The sequence below is a fragment of the Mauremys reevesii genome, linkage group 1, assembly GCF_016161935.1.
Source record: "Mauremys reevesii isolate NIE-2019 linkage group 1, ASM1616193v1, whole genome shotgun sequence".
NCBI classification, from domain to species: Eukaryota; Metazoa; Chordata; order Testudines; family Geoemydidae; genus Mauremys; species Mauremys reevesii.
Window position 1 is genome coordinate 33371556 of NC_052623.1, and position 24507 is coordinate 33396062.

The following is a 24507-nucleotide window of genomic DNA, read 5'->3' on the forward strand; positions in this document are numbered from 1 at the left end:
AGTCTTAAACTATTTCAAATAATTTACATTCTCTGTATTATTTCTGGAAATGCTTTATAAACCACAGAATCCAGGAAGGTGTAAAATCCACTTATTCCCTTTTCAATTTCAAGTGATTACTTCAAATGTGATTTCAGAGGCCTCAATCTCCTTTAGGATCGTTTGATCCATTTAGAAAAATTTAGAAAATAATTTCTCATAGGAAATATTTCCCTCCACACTGCACCATGACTTTCTATTGAACACTCTTCTCGCGTTCCACAGTGATGAATGTCAGAGGAAGTGCCATATGTGCAACTAATGCAGAATATGCCACAGAAATCCAGTTGACTGAGACGAGATCAAGGGGAGGTGGTGAGAGATGCAAGATACATGAATTTATCACATGATTCTGCAATATATCACTCGATATGTGTCTAAATGGTAGCCACTTGCGGCTGTTTTATATGTATTATCTTTGTAAGACAAGTATTTTCTGTGCCTTGTAGAAGGAGCTATATTATTTATCCACACGTATGGATAAATAAATAATTGTGGACACGTGTGCTCACAATATAAACACACCTTTTTTTAACCCTTCAAATAAGTCCCCCATTGTTTGGAAAGAATCCTGTTTCAGGTCCAGGTATAGAAGAATCTGCTGTAACCCTTCCATTGCTATTCTCTAACACAGCCATAGAGTGCAGTATTAGTGAAATTAGCAACATTCTGTTGGAACTTTTGCAGCTCATTGTTTGTGGATCTGGTGCATGGAGCAGCACTGGAGGAGCATTTTGCCTCATGTCTAATGTGTTACTCAGCACTCAGGAGGTTAATGGTTGGGACTCTATATTTCTGAGCTGGAGCTGCTTGTGCCCTTCGCTTACTTTGAAAGTTTCTGTGTCTCCTACTTCTATATAAGGTTCCACTTTGACTTTTAATAACCATTTATTCCAATCAGTCAAATGAAGACCCTCTCTACATCTGCTTCGGGGAAGAAGTCTGTTTCCTAGACGTACCATTAGAGTTTCAAGAAATCTATTTCTCCTTTGTGTTGGTAGGAATGAGCAATACCTGAGATTTTTGTATTGGATCCTTCCGGGATACCAGACTAAACTCACATCAGACACAGGAAATGTTTGGGTATTGCTCTTCTGCCTCTGGGTAGGCCAGTTACTCACCTCCATTAGTTTTAATATGTGAGTCATTAGAATGGTAATGAACCTGTAAAGGTGTTATAAAATGTGGTATAATTACCCTTTGAATACAATATCTCCTTTTATATGATATGAAAAATACCACAATACAAAAATAATACATATAAAATGGGTGCAACTGGTTACCGTTTAGAGAGTAGCGGTGATGCTGAAAATTAGCATAGTGCAAAACATGGGCTCAATCATTCTTGTATTGACTTCAATGAGAGTTGGATCAGGCCCTAAATATGTTTAGGATCCATGTCAACTACAAGTTATTGGACTTGATGCAGGAAACACTGGATAAATGTCAATTTAAAAGGAAAATATGTACTGGCCATTTATGCAACTAGATTGAATTCCAGCTTAGCAGTTTGAATGATTGCAAAAATGAATGCATATAACAACACACACATTGGCTTCTTGTTTCAGTGGACATCAGGGTTTATTGTTGCTGGAGGTAAATATTGACCTTGGCTTTGCTTCAGACAATGTTTACCTCCTAAATCAATACATTGTGATGTCCGCCTTAGCCATGTGTGTGCACAAGCACAGTTCACCACTGACTGAAATGCACACAGGGTGGAAGATAGCACTTGTTTAACAAAGCATGGCAACATGGCACAGCAGTTTGGAGAGGAGTTACAGAGGACTGTTGTATAGAATTGAGGGTGCATAGGAAATGTAGGTAGGCTGAATGGAATTACTCAAATTGGAATGTGGTCTGACATACGAGTTAACTTTATTCTTGCAAAAAGTGCCCATGGGCTAGACAATGAGTGGTCAGGACCAAAAGATGGCACTGTCATTCAAAAAGTGCTCCTGGGCACCATGCACACACTAGTGATCTACTGACTCCGGGGAGTACCACCCACTGAATCACCAAATCCACTCTCTGTAGGGTGCCATACATCTTGTTTTGGATGAGACAGTCCCCTTTTTAATCTCTGTCCTGGACATCATGACTTTTTTGGTTGTTCTATTTGCTCTTGCCCGGGGGGGAGGGGAGGAGCACAGAGGAATGTTCAGGCAAATGCCCAGTTTTGCCAAAAAAGTAGTGACCTCCATGATATCGTCTTGGGTGTGCGGCGATGCCAGGTGGCTCGGGCCAGCCCTGCATGGCGGGGCTTGGGCCAGCTCTGCTGGGCAGCTGGAGAGTGGCAGCTGCTGGTTGAGTGCTCAGCTCTGAAGGCAGCACCACCTCTAGCAGAAGCGCAGAAGTAAGGGTGACATGGTATGGTATTGCCACCCTTACTTCTGAGCTGCTGCTGGCGGTGGTGCTGCCTCCAGAGCTGGGTGGTCGGGGAGCGGCGGCTGCTGGCCAGGAGCCCAGAGGTGCTGGGCCTATGAACTGCCAAGCCTAATGGTGCTGGGGCTCAGCCCTGGCAAGCCCCAGCACAAATGAAGCACTGCCAGCACAACCGGGCTTGGGTCAGTGGCGATGCCGGGCAGCTCATATTGTCTCAATGCAGAGAGGGCAGGGGAGGAGGGCAATAGGAGCAGAGTTGGTCAGGGAGAAGGACTGGGGCATCTGTTTCTACTCCCGGTGTCCCGTTTTCAGTTTAGGAAAATATGATCACGCTAACTCTCTACCACACCACACAGCTCTCCTGTCTGTGTAGTAACTAGGCCAGAGTTTGCTTGGCTTATGAGCTCTGAAAGGGTCTCAACTGGAGGTGGTATAATGGGCACAACCTATGGGCCAGATTCTGCCACCCTTACTCACACTTAGTAGTACTTCTTATATAATCCTGCTGATCAGTGGGACTACTTGCAGAGTAAGGCACTGCTCAGTGTCTCTACAGATAGCAGAATTTTGGCCTATGTTATTATCTAAACACCTGCTGCAGGGCCGGATCCTCAAGATATATAAATCAGTTCATGGAGGTTAGCCAATTTACACCAGCTGATGGTGTGATTTATAAGGACTAAGGCCCAGGTCCTCAAAGGTATTTAGGCTCCTACCACTTCCAGCTGGTATAAACTGGCATATCTCTATGTGCTGCTGTTATGTGTGTGCTGAGATCTTGGCTATGGCATAGTGTTCGCCACAACTTGGTGCCTAGATACAGGAAGAGACATATTAGAAATAGCTAGCTAGATTGGTGACAGTATTCACTATTGGATCTCCCTGCATGTATTTTAATGTCATATCTCTGTGTGTTCAAATGTCAAATCTTGGTACATTCAACATCGGCAATGACTTTCTCTTTAGAAGAAGTGTTTTATTCACATAAATAATATATTTGTGTACAGGCCAGCGACTGCATCCTTGTCTTTTGAGTAACTAAGAAAACTCAGATGACACATGAGACATACAGGAGGCCAGGATATTGTCTGTGTGATTATTCTCATAGCTAAAACAGTGTAGTGCGCTCAGTCCTGGTCCCTGGCACAGCTTGTGAGCAAAGTCTGTGGACAGGGGAAAGATACATGGGGTTGCGTGCATCCATATCTTTCTCTCCAGCCTGGGGACAGGGCTGCAGTAGCATCCGTTGCCTGCTACACTTCCCTGATGCCAGAACATTTGCTATCATCCCATCCCCAGATCCATCTTCATCAGGCCGGCCCAGTGTGGAAGTCATGGAGATGTATTCCTTAGTGCATAGGAAGGGGAAGAGGTTATGCAAATTTCTACTGTGTTCAGGGCCTTCTGCAGCACGCAGTTGGACTGCAGGATTTAGCTATTTATTTGTATGGTGGGGAAAAAGTATTCCATTTACCAAGGAAATTCTGATGATGAGTCCTTCACAAATGAATAACGAGCCCCTAAATTCATTAAAATCAAAATGAAACAGTGCTCAGCCAAACAAGTACACCCAGAAAACCTGTCTGCAGTCCATGCATGTGATAGACCCAGAGGCAGCTCCAGAGCTACCAGCTCAATTGCTGGAAGGGGAATCTGCCAGGGAACTAGATACTGATGTTCCTGGAAAAAAGATCCCCCATCCTTTTGCTTGGCATATGGAGTCTGTGCCTGGCACCCCCAGAAAAAGGATAGACAAGGAGAAGAGGGCAATGGGGGCAGGTTTCTACCCCAAATGGCCTTGTGAACAGGTTAAAAATCCATAAACCAGTTGCTATAATATACATATTCAGACAAAACAAATTCAGTGTGGATTCCGTTTATAGTTTTTTTCCCCCCTAATTGCGAGCTCATGGCATGCATTTGCATTATTTGGCAGTTAACTGGAGCAGAGGGTTTATATAACAGTGTAAGCAAATGGGTTTGCACAATAACTTGTTTCACTGACTTGTTTGAAGCACCAGGGTGATTCCCTGCCATTTTTAAAAAATGCAATGAGATCTTACTTAAGTGAATTTAGTGCCAGTGAAATAAATCAGAGTGAGAGCATTAGCAAGACTGAAATTACTGTATCAGCAGAACAGTACAGCCACTGCAGTGCGACTTTCCCTACAGATCCTAGCCCTAATCGGAGGGCTCAGGCTAAACTGCACTGTCCCCATAGGCTGAGGAGGAACCTGTTGACAGGACAGTGTGGTTAAGCTTGTATTACCAGTGCCATTGCCTGTGCTGTACCTGTTCTGCAGGTAGAGAATGTTAATCTCCCAGGCTGTAAATCCAGCACCTTTCATAAACAATAAACGCCATAATCCCCCCTCCCCAATCAAATGGCTGACTCTTATTTATTTATTGGAGTGATATGTGTTGGAACAAATAAAAACCCTCCCATTAAAATGCCTCATCTTGCTGTTCCTTTACAAAGGCACTTCAGGCTGCAGCCTCTGGCATCTAGAGGGAAACAACTTCGACAGAACCCCAAAGGCTTTTTAAAAATTCTTGATTTGATTTGCTTATCAAAGTTTTGTTGAAATCTGTGCTGGGTGCATTTCTCTGCTGGAAGTTTCATCTCATTAAAAATCCACTCAGCTGTAAGCATCTGGTTAGCATAGTTCTGAGCAATCTGTCAATGAGCTGTGCCTTATTACCTCTCATCTATGAGTGGAAATCTAGGCTAACATGTTTGAAAGTGGCTAGTGATTCTGGGTTCCTCCATTTTGTGTGTGTGGTGCAGGAGAGGGAGCGGAGCTGAACAAAATTTTTAAAAGTGCTCAGCTCAGACCAGCTCCTATTTAGGCACCACAGGTAGTGGGTGGATTTTCAAAGTGGCTCAGCACCTTCTGTTCTCAGTGGGAGCTGCAGGGTGCTGGGCACTTTGTTTAGGTGCCTATATGAGAGCTGTGCATTTCTGAAAACCTGGCTCCTTGAGCCTGATTTGAAGAGATGCTGAGCATCTGCAGCTGCCATCGATTTCAATAGGTCAATACGTTGGTGCCATGCCCATACCAGTCTCAAGTTAGTAGACCATGCCTGGTATTCATGGGCATGATTACTGCCAAGATAAACTTTTCTGTCCCCAACTGTGGGCCAAGTACTTGCCTCTATCCCCCCTTTTTCTGAAGTCATTCCCATAGTTATAGTACTCCCTAAGTTCAAGGGTCAAGTGGCTTTTGCCTCTTGAAACATGACTGAGGCTTCACCCCAACAGGCCCACCACAGGGCCCTAGCAGGTCAGTACTCTGAATAGCTGTTTCTTCATCGAAGCACGGTCTACAGAACCTTGGCCTGCTTGCAGCTTTTGAGACAGAACATAAAGGCAGAACTACACATCCTGCACTTGCCTGTCATTGAGTGTTTGAATGGGCATCTGTGTCTATTCTGTAACGAGCAATTAGGCCTCTCCGGTGTGGCATCCGCCAGGGAGGTATAGCCCAGGCTATTGTGCCATGGCTAGGGATCAGGTGACCCTAGCCCAGGGCAAGTAGCTAGTGGAGGATACCCCTTCAGGGATCAGCATCCAAAGGGAAGTCCAGGAAAAGGACCCAAATACACTTCCAAGGTTCTTGAGCCCACATCGCCAGCCACTGGTGACTATAGAGCCATTAGATTGTTGCAGGGACCCTTAGGTCATGATTCCTGAATCTGTATCAGGGGCTTTCCGATCCAGTCCTATCATTAGATACTCCTGAGCTGCGATTCCTACTGCATCAGCGGGCAAGTGACTTTAACCAAGATCCCCTAGGATGCAAGCTAGTTTTCTCAGGCTTGTATTTCTTCCCCTTGGGGCCTATCTTCCTGAGCCAGGCAATCCTGGGATCAGTTCCCCTTCTCAGCCGCAATCCAAAGGCTTCCTGCGGGGGATCAACAGAAAAGAAGTCCCACATGAAGGACAAGACTTGTGGCAGAAGGAGTCCTAATGGGTTAAGCGCTAAATCCTCTGGTGAGGCACAGCAAACCTCTCCCTGTCAGAGAGAGTTGTACACATGAGAGCCAAAGGAAGGGCCTCCCAGGCACAAACTACCTAAGAACTATTCTGCCAGGGTCTGACCCTGTGGGACTAGGGGATTCATGTTCCCTTCCAAAGATCTTGGTCTCAAAGAAAACATCCTCAACGAGGCTAAGATGCCCCATCTCTTCTTGAGAGTCCCGTGTGCCCAGGCACTATAGGCAGAGGGGCTTTCCCAGGAGGAAAGAAACAGAGGGAATCTTACTCCTCCTCCTCCTCCTCATGGGAACAAGGTCAGCTATCTGAATCTGAGGTCCTCTGGCCTGACCAGATCAGCCATTCTGGACTGTGCGGCCTGCTACACTTCCAGTCCTGAGCCTTGTGGATATGGAGGTGGAGGTGTTCGTCTTAGCTACTCCCTACCAAAGCTCCAAGAAGTTCTGCTTTCAAGAGTGATCCTTTTAAAGGGTCTGGGATGGTGGGAGGAATCTGTCTTCTGGTCTCATTGGCTGTGGGCGTCAGCTCCAAACTCTCCTTTCTTGGCCAGTATACAGTGAAGCAGAGGGGAACAGCAGGAACTATATCTTTAATTGCCCAGGTAAAGAAATGTTGCTCAATGCTGCTACGTTTGCTCAGTTACATCCACATGTTGGATAATAGAATTAGAAGAAAACGAAAGTGCTATGAAGAAAGGAAAGGGGTGGGATCAGCTGGCCCATCTGAATCGTGTCTAGAAGGATGTGGCTCACAGGAGCTGACTGAGCTAAGCAATATTTGTTTTTAAAGTGGAATCAGTGCTGGTGAATGTTGGGGATGAATTAGCAGCGGTGGTGGCTGAATTCCCTGTGTCATAGGCCTTGGAGCACTCACAGAAAAAATTAGTGGGTACTTAGCACTCATTGGCAGCCAGCTCCTCCTTCTCCCCCCCTCTGCACCTCTTGCCCATCAGTGGCCCCACTGATCAACTCCTTCCTCTCCCTCCCAGCGCCTCCCGCCCACCGCAATCGGCTGTTCCATGGCATGCAGGAAGCAGTGGGGTGGAGGGGAGGCTTGCTGGGGACAGGGAATGGGCAGGAAGAAACGGGGCAGAGGCAGGGCAGGGGCTTGGTGGAAAGGGTTGGAGTGGGGAGGGGACCTGGGGCGGAGAGGGGGTTGAGCACCCCCAGGGGCAAGGAGGAAGCTGGCACCTGTTCCCCTTGTTACCACAGAGATAGTCAGTAGACCTTAGTTCCTCTGCTGAGATTGCTAGGCTCCCAGTTTTAGGATAGTGTTTTTGATCATGTGGATACATGTCTCTTAGGAAATAGACTGAGATCAGCAACCCATTTCACATAGATCAGTCAACAGCAGTCAGATGGTCACAGATTTGGGTTACTACCACCGGAGGAAGGAATTGAAAGAGCTCAAAGTAATGGACTCCATTACCAGTCCCCTGAACTAGAAGCAAATACATGGTTTGCATTGGGACCACAGGTGGTTGGACTGGCAGCAGTCCTTCACATGCCTGGCTTTAGATACATAGGCCCCAATTCCTGGTGCTGTGAAGCTGCACTGGTGCTGTGTTGAATCAGGACCTCAGACTGTAAACTCTTTGGGGTTGGGAGGGACTCTCTCTTGCCATATGTCTGTCCAGCATCTAGCACAATGGGGGGTTGATCTGGTTAGAGCCTAAGTGCTACTGTAATATAAATAATAATGGTCTACTAATACACCCACCTTACTTCTCCTAGTCTGAGTTCTCTTGCATACACCCCCACACATCTTTGTCTCCCTCTTGTCTTCCCACATCCTAACCACTTCCCTTCTCTCCGTAACTTCCAAATTAAAAATAATGTTGTAGTAAAGCAAGCACCTTCCATCCCTTTCTTCAGATGATTAAAGAACAAACAGTTGATTATGTAATTCATGCAAGACTGAAAAGGCCCCTTTCAAGATAGGGTAAAGCAAAAGACCCACTGTGAGCCAAAGAGCTAGAAAATAAACGCCTGCCACATCCGTCCCTCTGGTTTTCCTGTTCTACTTTACTTCCCAGCAATGCTGTCAAATTCAGTTTATTTTTCAGCGTGGGAGATAACCTGCTGCTTTAATTTGTTTGAGACACAAATAGTAGCTTTCTAAGGAGCCAGCTCCTTGTCTCAGTCTCTCTCAGAATCAGCCTTCATAGGGTCACATGTGCTGCCTGCCATTCTCTTGCTGCCAATCCACTTTCCCTTCCTGCCCTCCCATTTGCTGTCAGCACTGGTTTTCAGTACCACTGCTTCTGCATGGCGCACTGGCCCTCTAAATCTCTTCCTGGCAGTTTCAGTGTGGCCTGGTGCTCGCAGGCTTTCTGTAACTGGGCCAGCAGCATGTGTGTTCTGTTGAGGGCTGCCACTTGGCCTGATGCTCCCAGTAGGCTGGCCCAGAGTCCTGCCAGCCTAGTTTGCAGGGCCATTAAAGACTCTCAAAGAGATTTCCTTCATTGCATTGTCATGAGGAGAAGGAAAGGGTGAGAACTTGGGTTTCGTGTTACTATTTAGTTGATTTAGTGCCAGTGCTGTTGTGCGATATGGACTATGACATTGTACGATATACAAAAATGAAGACATTGCCTGCCCCAAAGAGCTCACTTTGTAAGACAGACATGTGGAAGATGGGTCGCACTAGGAAATCCAGACTCAGAGGATGCAGGGTGAAATTCAGTGATGTGTCTCTTATGCTTTAAGCCACCTTTGCACCTTGAGTTTGGGCTGCTCCAGGGGCCAAAACTCTTCCTGGTATCACTTGGGCAGCCCACCCTAAACTGCCTTGGGGAAGAAGCATTGCTCAGATTCCCACTAGTGCTGTTCCTACCAGCCCCAGGCCCCACCCTAGATTGGAGCTTGTGAGAGGCTCTCTGAAAGGGCTGCTTAGGATGGCCTTATGCATTGCCTGCTGTAGGAGAAATCTTCCTTGTCTGGTTGTCAGTCTTACCCTCTGGGCATGGCTACACTTGCAGATGTAGAGCGTTTTGAGTTAAACCAGCCTTCGTAGAGCACAGTAGGGAAAGCGCTGTAGTCTGTCCACACTGACAGCTGACAGTGCACTGGCGTGGCCACGTTAGCAGCTCTTGCAGTGGCCACAGAGAGCAGTGCATTGTGGTAGCTATCCCAGCATGCAAGTGGCTGCAACGTGCTTTTCAAATGGGGGTGTGGTGGAGTGTGACAGGGAGTGTGTTGTGTGTATGTGGGGGGAGAGAGGGTGGGTTTTTGGGGGGCTAAGAGCATGTCAGCATGCGCTCTTGTAAGTTCAGACAGCAGCAGACCTCCCCTTCCCTCCCAGCCTCTCTCTCACACACAGCATTCCACAGTAATGGTTGCTTTTGTCTCAGAGCAGATAAGCTTGCCAGCTGTCAAACGGAGCTTTCAAAGGTCATATCCAAAACAATGACAAGAGTGGCCACTTGACTTAAGGAGATTATGGGACGTTTCCAGAGGCTGATCAGAGCGCAGTAATGCAACACCTTGTTCACATTGACACTCGGGTGCTCCAGTGGGGGCGCATCAAACGTTATTCTATTCGCTAAGTTGGAATACCAGGAGCGCTCTAGCTGTTGGGTCAGAGCGCTCTACGTGCCTTGCCAGTGTGGACGGGTAGTGAGCTAGTGCGCACGGGGCTCCTTTAATGTTCTATAACTCGCAAGTGTAGCCAAGCCCTTAGTGTTTAGGCATTTTCTCCTGTCCAAGTTCACTTCTGTTGGGCATTGTGGGAGATGTTTTTTTTTTTAAAAGGGGCTTGAATGCAGAGAATGCAGGGTGATTGGGACAGAGTGGGCTGGGATCTTGGCTACACTTGCGAGTTACAGTTCATTAAAGGAGTTCCGGGCGCACTAGCTCACTACCCGTCTACACTGGCAAGGCAAGTAGAGCGCTCTGACTCCAGGGCTAAAGCGCTGCTGGTACTCTACCTTTGCGAGAGGAATAACGTTTGCTGCGCCTTGGCTACAACGCCCGGGCATCAGTGTGAACCAGGTGTTGCGTTATTGCACTCTGATTGGCTTCCGGAAACATCCCATAATCCCCTTAAGTCAAGTGGTCACCCTTGTCATTGTTTTGAACTCTTGTAGGAATGCAGAAATGCCCTTTCAAAGCTCCATTTCTGACAGCTGGCATGCAAGCCGTTACTGTGGAATGCTGTGTGTGTGTGAGAGAGAGAGGCAGGTGGGCTGGGCGGGGGGTCTGCTGCTGTCTGAACTTACAAGAGCGCATGCTGACATGCTGTCAGCCCCAAAAACCCACTGTCTCTCCCCACACATACACACATCACACTCCCTGTCACACTCCACCCCACTCCTCCCATTTGAAAAGCACTTTGCAGCCACTTGCATGCTGGGATAGCTACCACAATGCACTGCTCTCTGTGGCCATTGCAAGCGCTGCTAATGTGGCCACGCCAGTGCACTGTCAGCTGTCAGTGTGGACAGACTACAGAGCTTTCCCTACTGCGCTCTAGGAAGGCTGGTTTAACTCAAAGCGCTCTACATCTGCAAGTGTAACCATGCCCTAAGAGTTTGTACATGGGAACAAAGGCTGTGTATGGTGAAGTGACCTTGGGGTGAATTCTGTTGGCCCAGCCCTGAAGACATTTTGGAACTGTTTTAGGGCCTGCTCCCATTGACATAAATGGAAGTTTTGCCATTGTCTTTGTTGGGAGCAGTCCTTTCTCCTCCAGAGAAGAAAACTCAGTTGTTGAAAGTCCTTTAATAGCATCATATTCAAAGAAGAAAGAGACATCTGCCTCGGACTGAAATGGCTTATTAAGCTTAAATACCTTTCAAGTTTTATTTTATTGTCTATGGTCTGGGTTAAGGCACTCTGCAAAACACGGATCTTTCAGCAACCGTTATCTGTTTTACACGCAAACTGGTGTATGTTTCCTGTGCCAATTAAATCTGACATTTTATTCAAACCCATGGACACTGAACATAAAACACCACTACAGTAACAGAGACAAAGCAGAGAGGGATGATTTCTGCCTGGGCTGGAGTTACTTGGGATTGGGACTAGTGTAACTGAGGTCAGAATCTGGCTCTGCATGTAAACACTTTGGAAGATCATCCTGATTGTCAGACTTTTATGATTGTTATCACGAGTCTTGTGGTATTGATGTTTTATTTAAACTCGTGGCTTCTGGAGACAAGTGATTAGGTGAGAATAGTGGCTGCAGAGAAAAGGTTGAAAACATGCCCGAGTACTAAAGACTCAACAACCAGAAGGCAAGTAAAAAGAACCCCAAATTATTTTTATTGTTAAAAAACTCATGATTTTAAGACAGTCTCATCATTTTGGAAGCCTGATTCATGATTTTTGAATGTTTGAGGTTGGCAGTACTGGATGGTTTAGTTTGTTTTCCTTGCTTAGATTTTTCTGACGTGCTGCAGTATACAGCTTATAATCATAAAGCAAATCTAGGCTTGTTTTATGCAAAGCTCCCACTGATTAATGCATAGGAAATTTTGTGTGTGTGAGGTAGACAGGGTTAGGCTGCTACCGTGTTATTTTGTAGCAGAATGCGATATTATCATGTTAGAAATGAAAATTCTGTTCAATATAGATATATTTGGTCTATATCGGTATCAACACAAATTCCAGAACAATTTACCTTGCTAATCTGACAGTCTTTTTTTGCCTTAAATTCACTCAGTTGAGTAATCTTTCCATGTTGCTCTCTAAATATAGATATTCTGTACAGCAGATCATGCCTACTCTGAACGATCAAATGGTGAATTCATTAACATTTCATGGCAACTCTGCTTTTCTCTCCTCTGGGTACCAAAAAAAAAAAAAGAGAGAGAGAGTTTGCATATCAATGCCTATGAAGACATTGGGTTGAATTCTGTCCTGAGTTGCACTCATTTAGCCCTACTGAGGGCAGTGGAACTGATTCAGGGAAGAGTCACTAATGAAACTGAGAGCAGAGCTTGGCTTGTTGAAAGCAAATGTCATTTAAAATGTGTGTGGTGTGTGCTGTCGAATATTCAGTTATCTTTATCTTACTCTGAGTAATCAGGGTAAATGACTTTGTCTCATCCTTGGCTGCTTGTCTCTCCTGCGAAGACTGTACAGACTCGCCAACATGCTGTACGCAGTTGTCATTTATTATTTATTTGATGACAACCATGTGCTACAGACAGATGTGAAGATGAAGGATCTGATTCTCCACTAGCTTAAACTGGTGTAAGTCAAAAGGACATCCGCTGGTGTCTAGTCTGCATCAGTGTGAAACCAGTGGGAGTAGAGAATCAGGTTCAAGAGCACTGCTCTAAAGAACTTTTCAGCCTAGAAAGACAATATAGATGGGGAGTATTCAGACACAGGAGGGAGTAATGGAAACTAGATAAGGCAGAGTGAATGAGACATGCAGTTTAGCTGATGTTTTAGCAGTTCTCTGACTTTTTTGGATGGATTTTTTATAAAGTAAAATAAATATTTTTACTCATTTAATTACTAAATGCTCATCTAGTTGGTAAACACCAGTCTGAGGAGATGACTAATGAGGATAGGCCTCCTTGAAGGAGCGAGTCTTAGGGTATGGCTACACTGGCGAGTTGCTGCGCTGGAGAGCCTCCACCAGCGCTGCAATTAGTAAGTGGCCACACCTGCAGGGCACTTCCAGCGCTGCAACTCCCTGGCTGCAGCGCTGGCCGTACACCTCACTCAGCATGGGGAATAAGGATTCCAGCGCTGGTGGTCATCAAGTGTGGCCACACACCAGCGCTGTGATTGGCCTCCAGGGTATAAGGATGTATCCCAGAATGCTTTTATAAATTACTCTCTTTGTTTTGTTATGCAGCCTCTCTTTGTTTTGTTATGAATGAGCTCCGCGCGGAGCTCCGTTGCCGCTGCTGCTTATCTAAAAAACAAACAGAGCTCCTGTTTGCTGTGATCATCTGTACCTGGCTGTAAACAATCAAATGAGAGGCAGGCAGGGAGTGAATGAAACAGCGGGGAGTCGTGTTGGCTGCAGGCTGTTTGCAATTAAGAGTTAAGACTAAAGGGTCAGAAACATGTTCTGATTTTTCAAGGCAGGAAGCTAAACACAGTGTTGGCTCCAAAAATCCCCTCTCTCTCTCCCCCCGCTCCCTGTCACACTAGACCCCACTCCACCCCCCTCTTTTGAAAAGCACGTTGCGGCCACTTGAACGCTGGGATAGCTGCCCATAATGCATCACTCCCAACAGCGCTGCAAATGTGGCACCACACACCAGTGCTGGTAGCTGTGAGTGTGGCCACACACCAGCGCTGGCCCTGCACAGCTGGATGACCAGCGCTGCAAACTACCAGCGCTGCAAACCGTAAGTGTAGCCATACCCTTAAGGAGAATGGAGATATTTTTGGCTGAGGCAAGGAGGGAAGGTTTATTCGGCAGCATGGAAGCGTGCTCAGAATCAAGAGAAGGAGAAGGACACAAAGGGGAAGGTTTGTCATGCAGTATGAGTAGAGTCTGGGGACAGGAGATGGAGTGGAAAAAGCTAGGAGCAGATGGTAAGCCTAAGACAGGTTGTGCAGGGCTTAGAAGCAGGGACAAGGAATTTAGTTTGATGCAGATGGTGATGAGAAGCTGGTGGTGATGGAATTTGAACAGAGGCTGGACACGGTCTGAGTAGTGGGCATGAATTTTATGGTTGCATTTTGGACTGATTGAAAGGAGGGCTGAGGTGATAATTTAAGAAGCCGGAAAGGAGGAGACAGCAGCAACTGATGCAAGAGGCAATCAAGGCCTGGACATGGGAAATTGAGAGAAGCAGGTGGACTTGGGAGTGGTGATAGAGGAAAAACTGGCAGGATTAATGTCAGTAACAATGTTTATGGTGGAGAAGGAGGAGTCGTGGATGTTGCCAAGAATAGCTGGAAGAGACTGGAGCTGACAACAGTAGACTGATGAAGGGAGAAAGAGATATCAAAAAGGCAGCCAGGGATGCATATTTGGCTGCAGGGGATAATTTAAGTGTGGAGAAGTAGCTTCCAGATCTATCAGCATGGTGCTGATTTAAGTTGTGTAACTGGATGAGGATTCTCAGGGGAAAGGTGCAGAGGGAGAAAAGGAAAGGCTCATGGACAGATCCCTGAGATACTCTGACAGAAAGAGTTGGGAACAGGAAGTGGAGCGGCTGAGAGAGACCCTGCAGAATCAAAGATAAGCAGAGAAACAGGAGAAGTCAGGCTCTCTGAATCCTAGAAGGGAGAGAGAGAAAGAGTTTTGAGGAGGATGGGGAAGTGATGGACCATTTCAAAGGCCATAGACCAAGGAGCATCAGGATAGAGAGGAGGCCAGGCAATTTGGCCAGGAAAGTTCACTGATGACATTGAAAAGGGCTTTTTCACAGCAGGCAGATGCTGATTGAAGAGGACTGGAGAGGGAGCTAGCGAAGAGAAGCCTGGGCAGAAGGATTAGACAGTAAATTCAAGGAGTTCAGCAATGAAGGGAAAGAGGGAGAGGGGTAGTTGGATGGAAACTTCGAGACAAGCGTCCACAGTGGTGTGCTTGATGGCAGGGGAAAGGAGTTAGGTGACAGAGAGTGCTTAAGGATGTGGGAGACATAGGTTGCAAGGAAACTCATGAATCAGGTGGAATGTAGTCAAGGTAGTAGGTGGTGTAGTGAGCAGAAGAGAGTAGAAGACATGCTTCTAAGTTTTGTTAGCATTATGGCAGCCGTAAGAAATGTAAGCATAGTTACCCTTGATGTGGTTCTGTTCATGCCAGGGTAGATTTGATTTAAATCAAATTGATTAAAATCATGATTTAAATCACTAGTCAGGAAGACTCGATTTAATCATGGGTTTCTACATACAAGTGCATTCTTGTTGGTTGTTATAACCTTAATGCACATTCCTCACAACTCAGAGATAGTTGTAGGTTTCATTTTTTAGAAAGTACACACTACACATTTTTAAACAGTGATTTAGTTTGAAAACTTTTCAGATTAGTTGTATAGCTGTATCAGAAACTGAATGATTGTTTGGTTATTTCATTTACCAAAGGTAATTGAAGCAGATATTTATGAAGTCATTGGGAGTTGAACTATCTCTAATTCAACAGGTTAATCATTAATATTTGGAGGATTTTCTTGCCATGTTGTACTAGGAGGAGAACTTCACAAGACAGATATGTAAATTGTTTTATTTAAGTAAAACAACAACATTAAGTATTCTGGATTTTTTTCTCCAACAGCAAACATGCTTGTTTTGTTAAAATATTATATATGTCCCTCGCTTCTCACATTTATCTCCAGACTTCTTCTCCTTGTCCAGATCTATTCCAGATCTTCTATTCATTGAACTTTTAAAAACTTTGCACGTTTAGAGAGAGGTAAGGGATTGACTCTGTGTACACAAATTTGCAGAGGGACAGTAGAGTTGAGGTTTGTTATTTCTCACCTCTATATATTTATTTATTTATTTAAAAACATTTTTGCTGTTAACAAGCATGTACCTTTGGAGACACAAATCCACAGTTTGAGAATTTAAAAACTAAGCTTCTCTGATGGTATCTTCTAGACTGAGTACTGAGTCCCATTGGGTAGATAGAAAGATTAGCCTAAATAATCTATACAGAAGCCCGTGGAACCCCATAAGATTGGGTCCCTAATGCATGAACTATTGGAACTCATTTACAAAACTTTTCTTAAACATTACATGAATATTGTCTCATACCATAGAATTAGAATGTATAATCCCTATTCCATGATGAGATATCTTTGAGCTATAATGTATCTTAATTAAAACTATCTTTAGATAGTTTTTTCCTCAAAAAGCATTTTATCAAAATCCGATTTAAATAAAAGAAATCCGATTTATTTGATTTTTTAAAAAAAATCATTGATTTTTATCTACCCTGGTCATGCTCTAGCTAGATCTTCCTTTTACCATATTAAGAACATCTGTACATATTGAGTCATGTTCTCTCTACCTATGTGGTAGTGATGGTACTCTATGAAACAATTATATTCTGCATTAGATGACTGTTATTCATGGGTTCAGTGAACTTCCACGTAAAAGGCTTCACGGACTTCAGATTGAATTGAATGCTGCCGTTTGGATTGTTACAGATATTTGGATTTCTCAGCCCTTTCTTTCAATAATACAATCTCCACATTTACTTCCCATTACTATTTTGTGGCTATACCTTGATTTATGCTCTTGCCAAATTTTATAAGCTAAGCAGGGTCAGGCCTGCTCAGTATTTGGATGGGAGACCTCAAAGGCTAAACTGGTGCAAGAAATGGTATTGATGATTCAGTAGGTGGTACTTGTTCCTATCTTGGTGTTGTTGGCCTTGTGCTGTTTGAATGACTGCCTTTCAAATGACATGTAAGCCCAAGGTTCAGACCACTTATGACCATTCAAGATCCCAGTGTGTTTCTTAAGAGCCATGGTGTTAGCCTTGGGATTATAGCCAAATTCCAATTTGAGCCCTGTCCAGACTAAGAAAAAAAGTTGCTTTGCTCAATGGTATTAGCTCAATCAACCTATCTTAACTCAGTTGAAAACTCCATTAAATACCAATATAGACACAGTTTAAGTGCTTTAGCTTGATTTTAGCAGGTCAAGGTATTGTCTAGGCAAGGCCTTTTAGGGACTGATACCTCACTCGAGTTGAACATTAATGCTTTATATATCCTGTGAAATCAGAGATTCCCCGGCTGTTTGAGATGATATAAATATTCATTCCTAACTCTAGAGATTAAAATCATGTCAGATTAAAAAGGGGATTGATGCAGTGATGATGGAAATAAATTTGTAATCAAAATAATGTGATTTTATGAGCTTATGTTACATACCCTGTCAGGGCTAGAAATTAATTCTTTATGTCTTTATGGGTGAAGGTTTCCCAGCTTTTCAGTGATATAGAGCAATAGTCTAGATTCCTGAGGGTTCACAGCATGGCAGGCCTTCAACAATCACTGGTCCCTCGGTCTAACAGTACTTTTGTGGCATTGAACGAGAACTGAATATAGTAAATCCTGAACCTCAGAGCTTTGAAGCTTTCAGTGCCTAGTTTTGAACCTACTGAGCCTCTGACAGCTGGAATTGCCGCCTGTGTTTGGTTCAAAGCACAGCTGTGCTTTCTTTTCATTTATGGTTAGGTTTAAGGCATATTTTTTTCTGTGGCTTGTATAACTGAGCAGAATAGTTGTGTTTGAAATTATGGTGTAGTATAAACCTTCCTGGTATGCTAGAAAAAGCAGTGTTGCATTGTATTGAAAATTTGTCTACAGCCCTTACCTGGGTGGCTGACCTTGGATATATTTTCCATAGTAAAGGACCAATCCTGCAAGGTGCAGAGCACCTCTTGAGAGATTGAGTGCCCTCAACTCTCAATTAAATCACTGGGAGTTGAATATGTTCAGCAGCTCACCAGAAAGCACTCAGACCTGGCAGGAATGGGCCCTAAATCAGAAATGATGTGAATAAAAAAAGAAGTATGGATACTTCAGTAGAGCCACTCAGATCATTCAGCAAGATGCAAATCGTTATTCCAACATACGGCCAACATGAGTCATGGCAGCAAGACTTTTCACTGACTGGTTTATTGGCATTGACATCCCATTTTTGTTTCTTATAGGCCCCCTATCTGCTTGTTACAACCCCGGTAGCCCTGTTCAGATACTGGAAGACATTGGCTTTCTTTATCAGGACCATCAGCTGTTTGCCAGCAGGCTTGATGTTTCCCCGTTAACAGCAGAGGCAGTCAGTGGTGCTAAAAATAAAGCTGGTAAGAAAGCAATGACCCTTATACACCTGCCTGTAAAATTAACTCTAGTTCCTTTTTCTGTTATCAACTCCTTGAAGAGAAGTTTAGAGTTTCTTCAGAATGATCTGTAAAAACGTAAGAAAATCATGGGCCAAATCTTGATTTCCATTGAAGTCAAGAGAAATGTTGCCATTTACATCAGTGAGAGATCTGGATTTGATCCTGTGTCATTTTTCACCCAATACAACATATCATGTTACACTGCAGTACTCAATTGCTCTTCACTGGACAGTTAGACCAAGGTGGATGAGACTCTGCTTAGGGAATAGGACTGCAAGAATCCTATGAAAAATAAGCACAGATCAGTCCTTTTGGGTCAAGTTTTCAAAAATAGGCAACTATTTTTTGTCCCCAAAATATAGAACTTAGGATGCAAATGGATGACTGGCTAGGCAGGTGCTGTAGAGAGACCTCCATCATAGGGATGGTGTCCTTAGCCTCTATTTGCCAGAAGCTGGGAATGGGCAACAGGGGATGGATCACTTGATGTTTACCTGTTCTGTTCATTCCCTCTGGGGCACCTGGCGTTGGCCACTGTCGGAAGACAGGATACTGGGCTAGATGGACTTTTGGTCTGACCGAATACAGCCATTCTTATGTTATGTTTTCTGCTTATGTATTATAACTTGCTTTCTTTACTGTAATCTTGTCATTTGCCACCTCCTATGTGTTTATCTCATCCACATGTTGTGTATTGTCATAACCTTGATTGAGAACTCTTAGGGGAAAGAATATTTTTAGTGTGTCAGCACGATGGGGCCCTGATTATTGGCAGTGGTTTCTAGATGCTACAGTAATATAAATCAATGGTAATAACAGCTGTAAATGAAAAATAGGCAACTGCAGGTACAGGTTAGGTAAATGCACATGCACGTATCCAACTGAGCACATAAATGGATGTTTTTGAATCTGTACATTTTGCAAGCTCACCTTACGGGCCTATTTTTTAAAAAAAATTGGCCCTTCGTTATTTTGCAGATTTAGATGGAATTTATCTCTTTGCAAAGTGTGAAAATGTTTACATTTTAGTGATTTTTACATATGTGTTCTCTGCACTCAAGCCCTGATCCAGCGAAGCACTTAAGCAAGTGTGTAACTTTTATCAGGTTAAGTAGTTCCATTGACTTCAACTAAATGGACATTGTGTGATCGAAGCACTTCCTGGCAGTGCTTAGACCCTGCATAGGCAGATAATGTCCTCTGAAAGACTTTGCAGAGTGTGTGACATGACTGTAGTGAAACTGCATGGTATCCACTCTCCCCTGGAAACCCTACAGTCATCTTTAAGTCTTTGCCACAAAAATGTTAATAGAAGTGACCTATTTTCATAGTGGAGAGCTGAGGGTTTTTCTTTTCTATCCAGTATCCAATTTGTATGTAAGTGATCACACAGTGTGAGCAACAACAGATGAAACCTCAGGGAGGTACCAAACCTTGAGAGAACATTTGTTTTTTAATTACTTTCACATGAATTTTTTTTAAATACTTATTAAAAACTGCTATGAGAACTGAGAACAGCAGGCTTCAGAAATAACATTTCCAAGAGTGACCTCAAAAAATGAACACAGAATGGTGCTTCCTCGTTGCCTAACAATTTGTGATGATTATATCCAACTCCTGAGGACTTGATTCTAAACTCGTTTACACCCATGTCTCTAAGGAGTAACTTCATTGGTCTCGATGGAGTTACACCCCTGTGGAACTGGTGCATGGTAAGTGAGGGGGCAGCAAGTCCTGGTGAGATTGTGTAGATAGAATTACTGCTTTGCTACAGTCTAGGAAATTCAGGGAAGACCCCAGCTACGTATTTCACTTTTTGCAATTCATTAGGTGCAACTTGTTTCCAGTAGAAAACTAGGTGAGTGGGTTCAAGTGCTGGAAAAGTGGATTGGAATCAATTCAGACAATAGTCAATATTTTGCACAATCTGTGCAACCTTATTGAAGTCAATGAGTTTCACAGCGTACAAATTAATGTGGATTTGGCCCACTCAAATACAGTACTTGGAGATTTGTGACTTTTCCTTAGCTCTCGTCCTCCTGTGGCTCAGGATATTGCACTATCCTTTTTATTTTCTGTGTCATTTATGGAATATATTTTATCTAATCGGCCTAGCTGTGATATTTCTAAGGTGCCTGACACCTGGGAATAGAGCAGCCAAGGTACTGTATAAGCAGATCTGATTTACGTAGCAGTGCATCTGTCACCCTATCATCTTGTTAGAACTGACGTCAAAATTACTGTTAATCATGTAGAGATAGCATAGATAGTTAGAAATAAATCAAATTACTAGACTAAGATAGTAGATTCATGGCCAGATTCTGCTCTTAATTACACCAGTACAACCTCATTATTTTTAATAGCATTTCAGAGTTTTTCCCAAGGTTATCCTGCATTGTTTGGTAAGGAGGAGAGGAAGCAGGGTACTATAGTGTAAAAGGATTAGATGATTTCTCAGCAGTTGCCAGCCTTAAATAATGGTGTCATCAGAAAATATAAATCCTGACTTTCTTCTGTTCTATGTTTAGTTGAGGACCCTCTTTGCAACTTCCACCCTCCAAACTTCCTTGGGATCTCAGAGGTGGAAATGAGAGGTTCAGAGGATGTTGCAGCTGGAACAGTATTACAGCGATTGATCCAGGAGCAGCTGAGGTATGGCAATCCAAATGAGAACATGAATCTGCTGGCAATTCAGCACCAGGCCACAGGGAGCGCAGGACCATCCAACAGCACTACAAGCACACTTTCTTCCACAGAAAACCTCACACAAGAAGACCCACAAATGCTCCAGCAGTCAGCACGCCAGGAACCTCAGGGGCAAGAACATCAGGTGGACAATACTGTGATGGAGAAACAGTCCAGGGCCACACAGCCTCATCAGAACAATGAAGAACTACCAACTTATGAGGAGGCGAAGGCCCAGTCCCAGTTTTTTAGGGGCCAGCAGCCAGGTGCTATTGGCCCAAGTTTTTACATTGCTGGAGTGTCCAATCAGAAATCGAGAACGGAAGGGAGAGCAACTGTGAATCGGGCCAACAGTGGGCAGGCTCATAAAGATGAAGCACTTAAAGAACTTAAGCAGGGTCATGTCCGATCTCTAAGCGAGAGGATAATGCAGCTGTCCTTGGAGAGAAATGGTGCTAAGCAACACCCTCCTACCTCAGGGAGTAACAAAGGCTTCAAAACTGGAGGACCCCCACCCACTCAGCCTTCTGGCAAAGGAATGGATCCCAGAGGTCCCCCGCCTGAGTACCCCTTCAAAGCCAAGCAGGTGGTGTCACCAGTCAGCAAGACTCAGGAACACGGGTTGTTTTATAATGATCAGCACTCGGGGATGATGCAGATTCTCAAACCCTCCTACCCTGCTCCGCTGCCAGCAAGAACGGAAGGAGCAGTTGTCAGATACCAGCCTCCCCCAGAATATGGTGTGACAAGGTAATTCTAGCTCCTGGCCTTTGATGTCCTTGCTTGTGTAAATACTCTTTGGCTGTGAACTTTTTTTTAAATTGACTTTGTTGATACTTTTAAGCAAACAGACCTACGCTCTTAACCCGGCTTCTTAGCTTTGAAGGTGAACTCCATCAGCTCCGTAACGCTAGAAAACCGAATGAGTTCATCTGTGGGCATTTTTTCCCGTTAAACAACTTGAGCTAAGGAATCAAATTGCACCAGACTTTCCCACAGACCTAGAAATATGCTGTGTAGGTCATAAATAACTCTTTTCTGAAGGGATAAGTGAAAGTGCAGTTGTACAAGCCCTGATCCTGTGCCCATTGACATCAATGGAATAACTCCAGTTGGCTTGTGTGGGTTCTGGTCCTATATAAACAAAAATGGGTCTGATTCCCATTACACTAGGGCCATTTTATACAACTAGCAGTGCAAAAGAGCCGTAAAATGGATGTAAATATAATTTACTCCTATTTCAAGGCCCTTTACACTGGAAGAATGGTGTAAAGGCCTTAGTGTAAGTGGGAATCAGGCCCCATGATTATAACACTGATGATATATTTAGATACAGTGGACTATATTCTGCTCTCAGTTACAGTGGCATAAATCTGGATTAACTCCACTGAAGTCAATGGAGTTACTCTGGATTTGCACTGCTGTAACTGAGAGCAGAATTAGGTCCAATATTCTGATCATCTCTGAGCTCTAAAGTTCTTCAAAAACTAATATTGTATTTAGAAGTTCTTCAGTATCTTAATTCCTATTAATTTCACTTTACGCATAAATGTAAAAGTATCTGGATATATTTATACAATTGAATTATAGTAGAAAAAACATCAATTAGGTATGCAATTCTTCATCGTTAATCTAATACCAAGCTGTACAGATGTCCCCATTTTAATGTAGGTTATTTGAAGCAACAAAGCTATAGGTCACCACCATAGGTAGTTAGAGGTGCCATAAACTTTCTAACACTTACTATGGTTCAGCTTCTAAATTAAAGGGCACAGTGCTACCTTTGTAAAAGCCTATTTGTCAATTGTTTGTAGTTCACAAGTAAGAAAAAAAATGCTTTGGGCTGAGATTTGGCCTAAAAAAATGTAGTCAAGGAGTATTAAAAAAAAATGGAATAGTGTGTTGGTTCTTTTTAAATGAGAGTGTGAACCCTCCCTCCCCCCCCCAAAAAAAACAACAAAAAACCTAAACCCAAACTCTGTGAGGTAACGAGTTACCTGCTTATTTCAGGATGTTCTCATTGGGTATGAATTTCACTCAGAGGGTAAAATGCTGTCTTGTGCAAAGGGCCCTGTGTGCCTCTTATGTTCCACTGAAATCCTCACAAGTGGGCTAATGTGGCGCATAGTCCCTCGTGCTGACCTTCTGCACAGGGGTGAGTTTCCCTCAAAGTGCATAAAAAGTCATCTTAAAATGTTACCTTCTGTGGACTGACTCCTGAGAGTTAGTGGAAACCAGTTAAGCATCACAGCGCCTACTGAATTCTCATGTCTGAAGGTGGAGCTTGGCCTTGAGTATGCCTTAAACAATGAGGCTTCCACCATTCCTTGGGGAATTATCCCATAGTCCATGGACTGCACTGTTAAGACATTTTTCCTGATATGTATAACCTCTGTTTCACCCCATGATTCTTAGCAATTCCTCCTTGGTCTCCCGAACAACATCTCTCCATCCTCCTTGGATCTGGAGGACTTTAAAAATCCACATATTTGATGATGTGTTAATATTTTCCATGTTAAAAGTGCTCTAATTAGGTATTTATTGACCCATAAATCCTTGAAGCTCCTTTGACTTTAACTCCCAATGCAGAGTTCCTCCTCTTTCCTCAGCATTGGCCCACGGTAAAGCTGGAGTATGGTCTGAATTCCCAGGCCCACCTCTGTATTTCTGATTTTTTTTTTTTTGGAAAGCAGAAATCAGAACATGAAGATTTCATTATTGTGAGTGTTTGAAATACTGTAGGTAACTTGTTTGTTTGCAAAATGAGGGCTGGTAAAGATGATTGCTCATTCAAATAGTACAATGGTCATAGAAATTGATTAAATAAAATCTGATCCTGCCAGGTGGGGATGTTCAGGATCAGGACCATGCCGCTTTATTTGCAAGCACGAGCCTGCACTTGGTGGCCTGCCGTCTTCCCTTACACATGTTTAGACTTGGGAACATTATTTGAATTCCACCAGCTAAACATTTGTTTTGAATACCAGCATTAGCTCTCCAGAGTTTGTGTAATTTTTCAGCTGAAAATTATGCTTATAACAGCCAAGTGAAAATCCCTGTTGCTGATAAGAAACAGCTATATGAGAATGGGAAATGCAAGATAATGGGGTCACGTTCAGGTTATATTCTCAGGAAGCGTAACAGGATTCCAGCTGTGATTCATTATGTTAACAAACATTGCAGACACCAAAGGGATTAATCTCCACATAAAAGGGTGATGGCTTGATTTTTATAGCTCATGAAAAATGCTGATTCAATAACCAAAGAGCTTGTTCTGCTGAGTCTCTTTAAATATTTTTTGGGCAAAACCCTGTATACTAAGCCTCAGAGCTTACTCCAGTGTATGTGGCAGAGCTTCATTGAATTCTGTGTCAAAGTGGGAATGATACAGTGAGGTTAATTGATTGTGAAATTGTTTGGGCTCAGTTTGTGAACTCCTTATTGCTTACCAGTGAGCAGGTACTCTTACAAGTAGTCCCACTGATTTCAGTGAGACTGCTTATTTGGGTAACATAATAACGGCCATACTGGGTCAGACCAATGGTCCATCTAGACCAGTCTTCCAACAGTGGCAAATGCCACATACTTCAGATGGAATGAATAGAATAGGGCAATTGTCAATGATC

At 43.7% G+C, this 24507-nt stretch overlaps 1 protein-coding gene across 7 annotated transcripts in view; it reads left to right on the forward strand.

Moving 5' to 3' along the window:
* Positions 1-24507, forward strand: part of AMOTL1 (angiomotin like 1) — a 141734-nt gene that overhangs the window by 51480 nt on the left and 65747 nt on the right. For 4 of the 7 annotated variants that reach the window (XM_039538643.1, XM_039538636.1, XM_039538648.1 and 1 more), the window contains 2 exons: positions 18008-18157; positions 20725-21631. In XM_039538643.1, the coding sequence (XP_039394577.1) occupies positions 18008-18157; positions 20725-21631 (1057 nt within the window). Of the gene's footprint in view, positions 1-13697; positions 13737-18007; positions 18158-20724; positions 21632-24507 lie in introns of those variants that run through there. The other 3 variants (XM_039538667.1, XM_039538675.1, XM_039538684.1) reach the window with 2 other exon arrangements.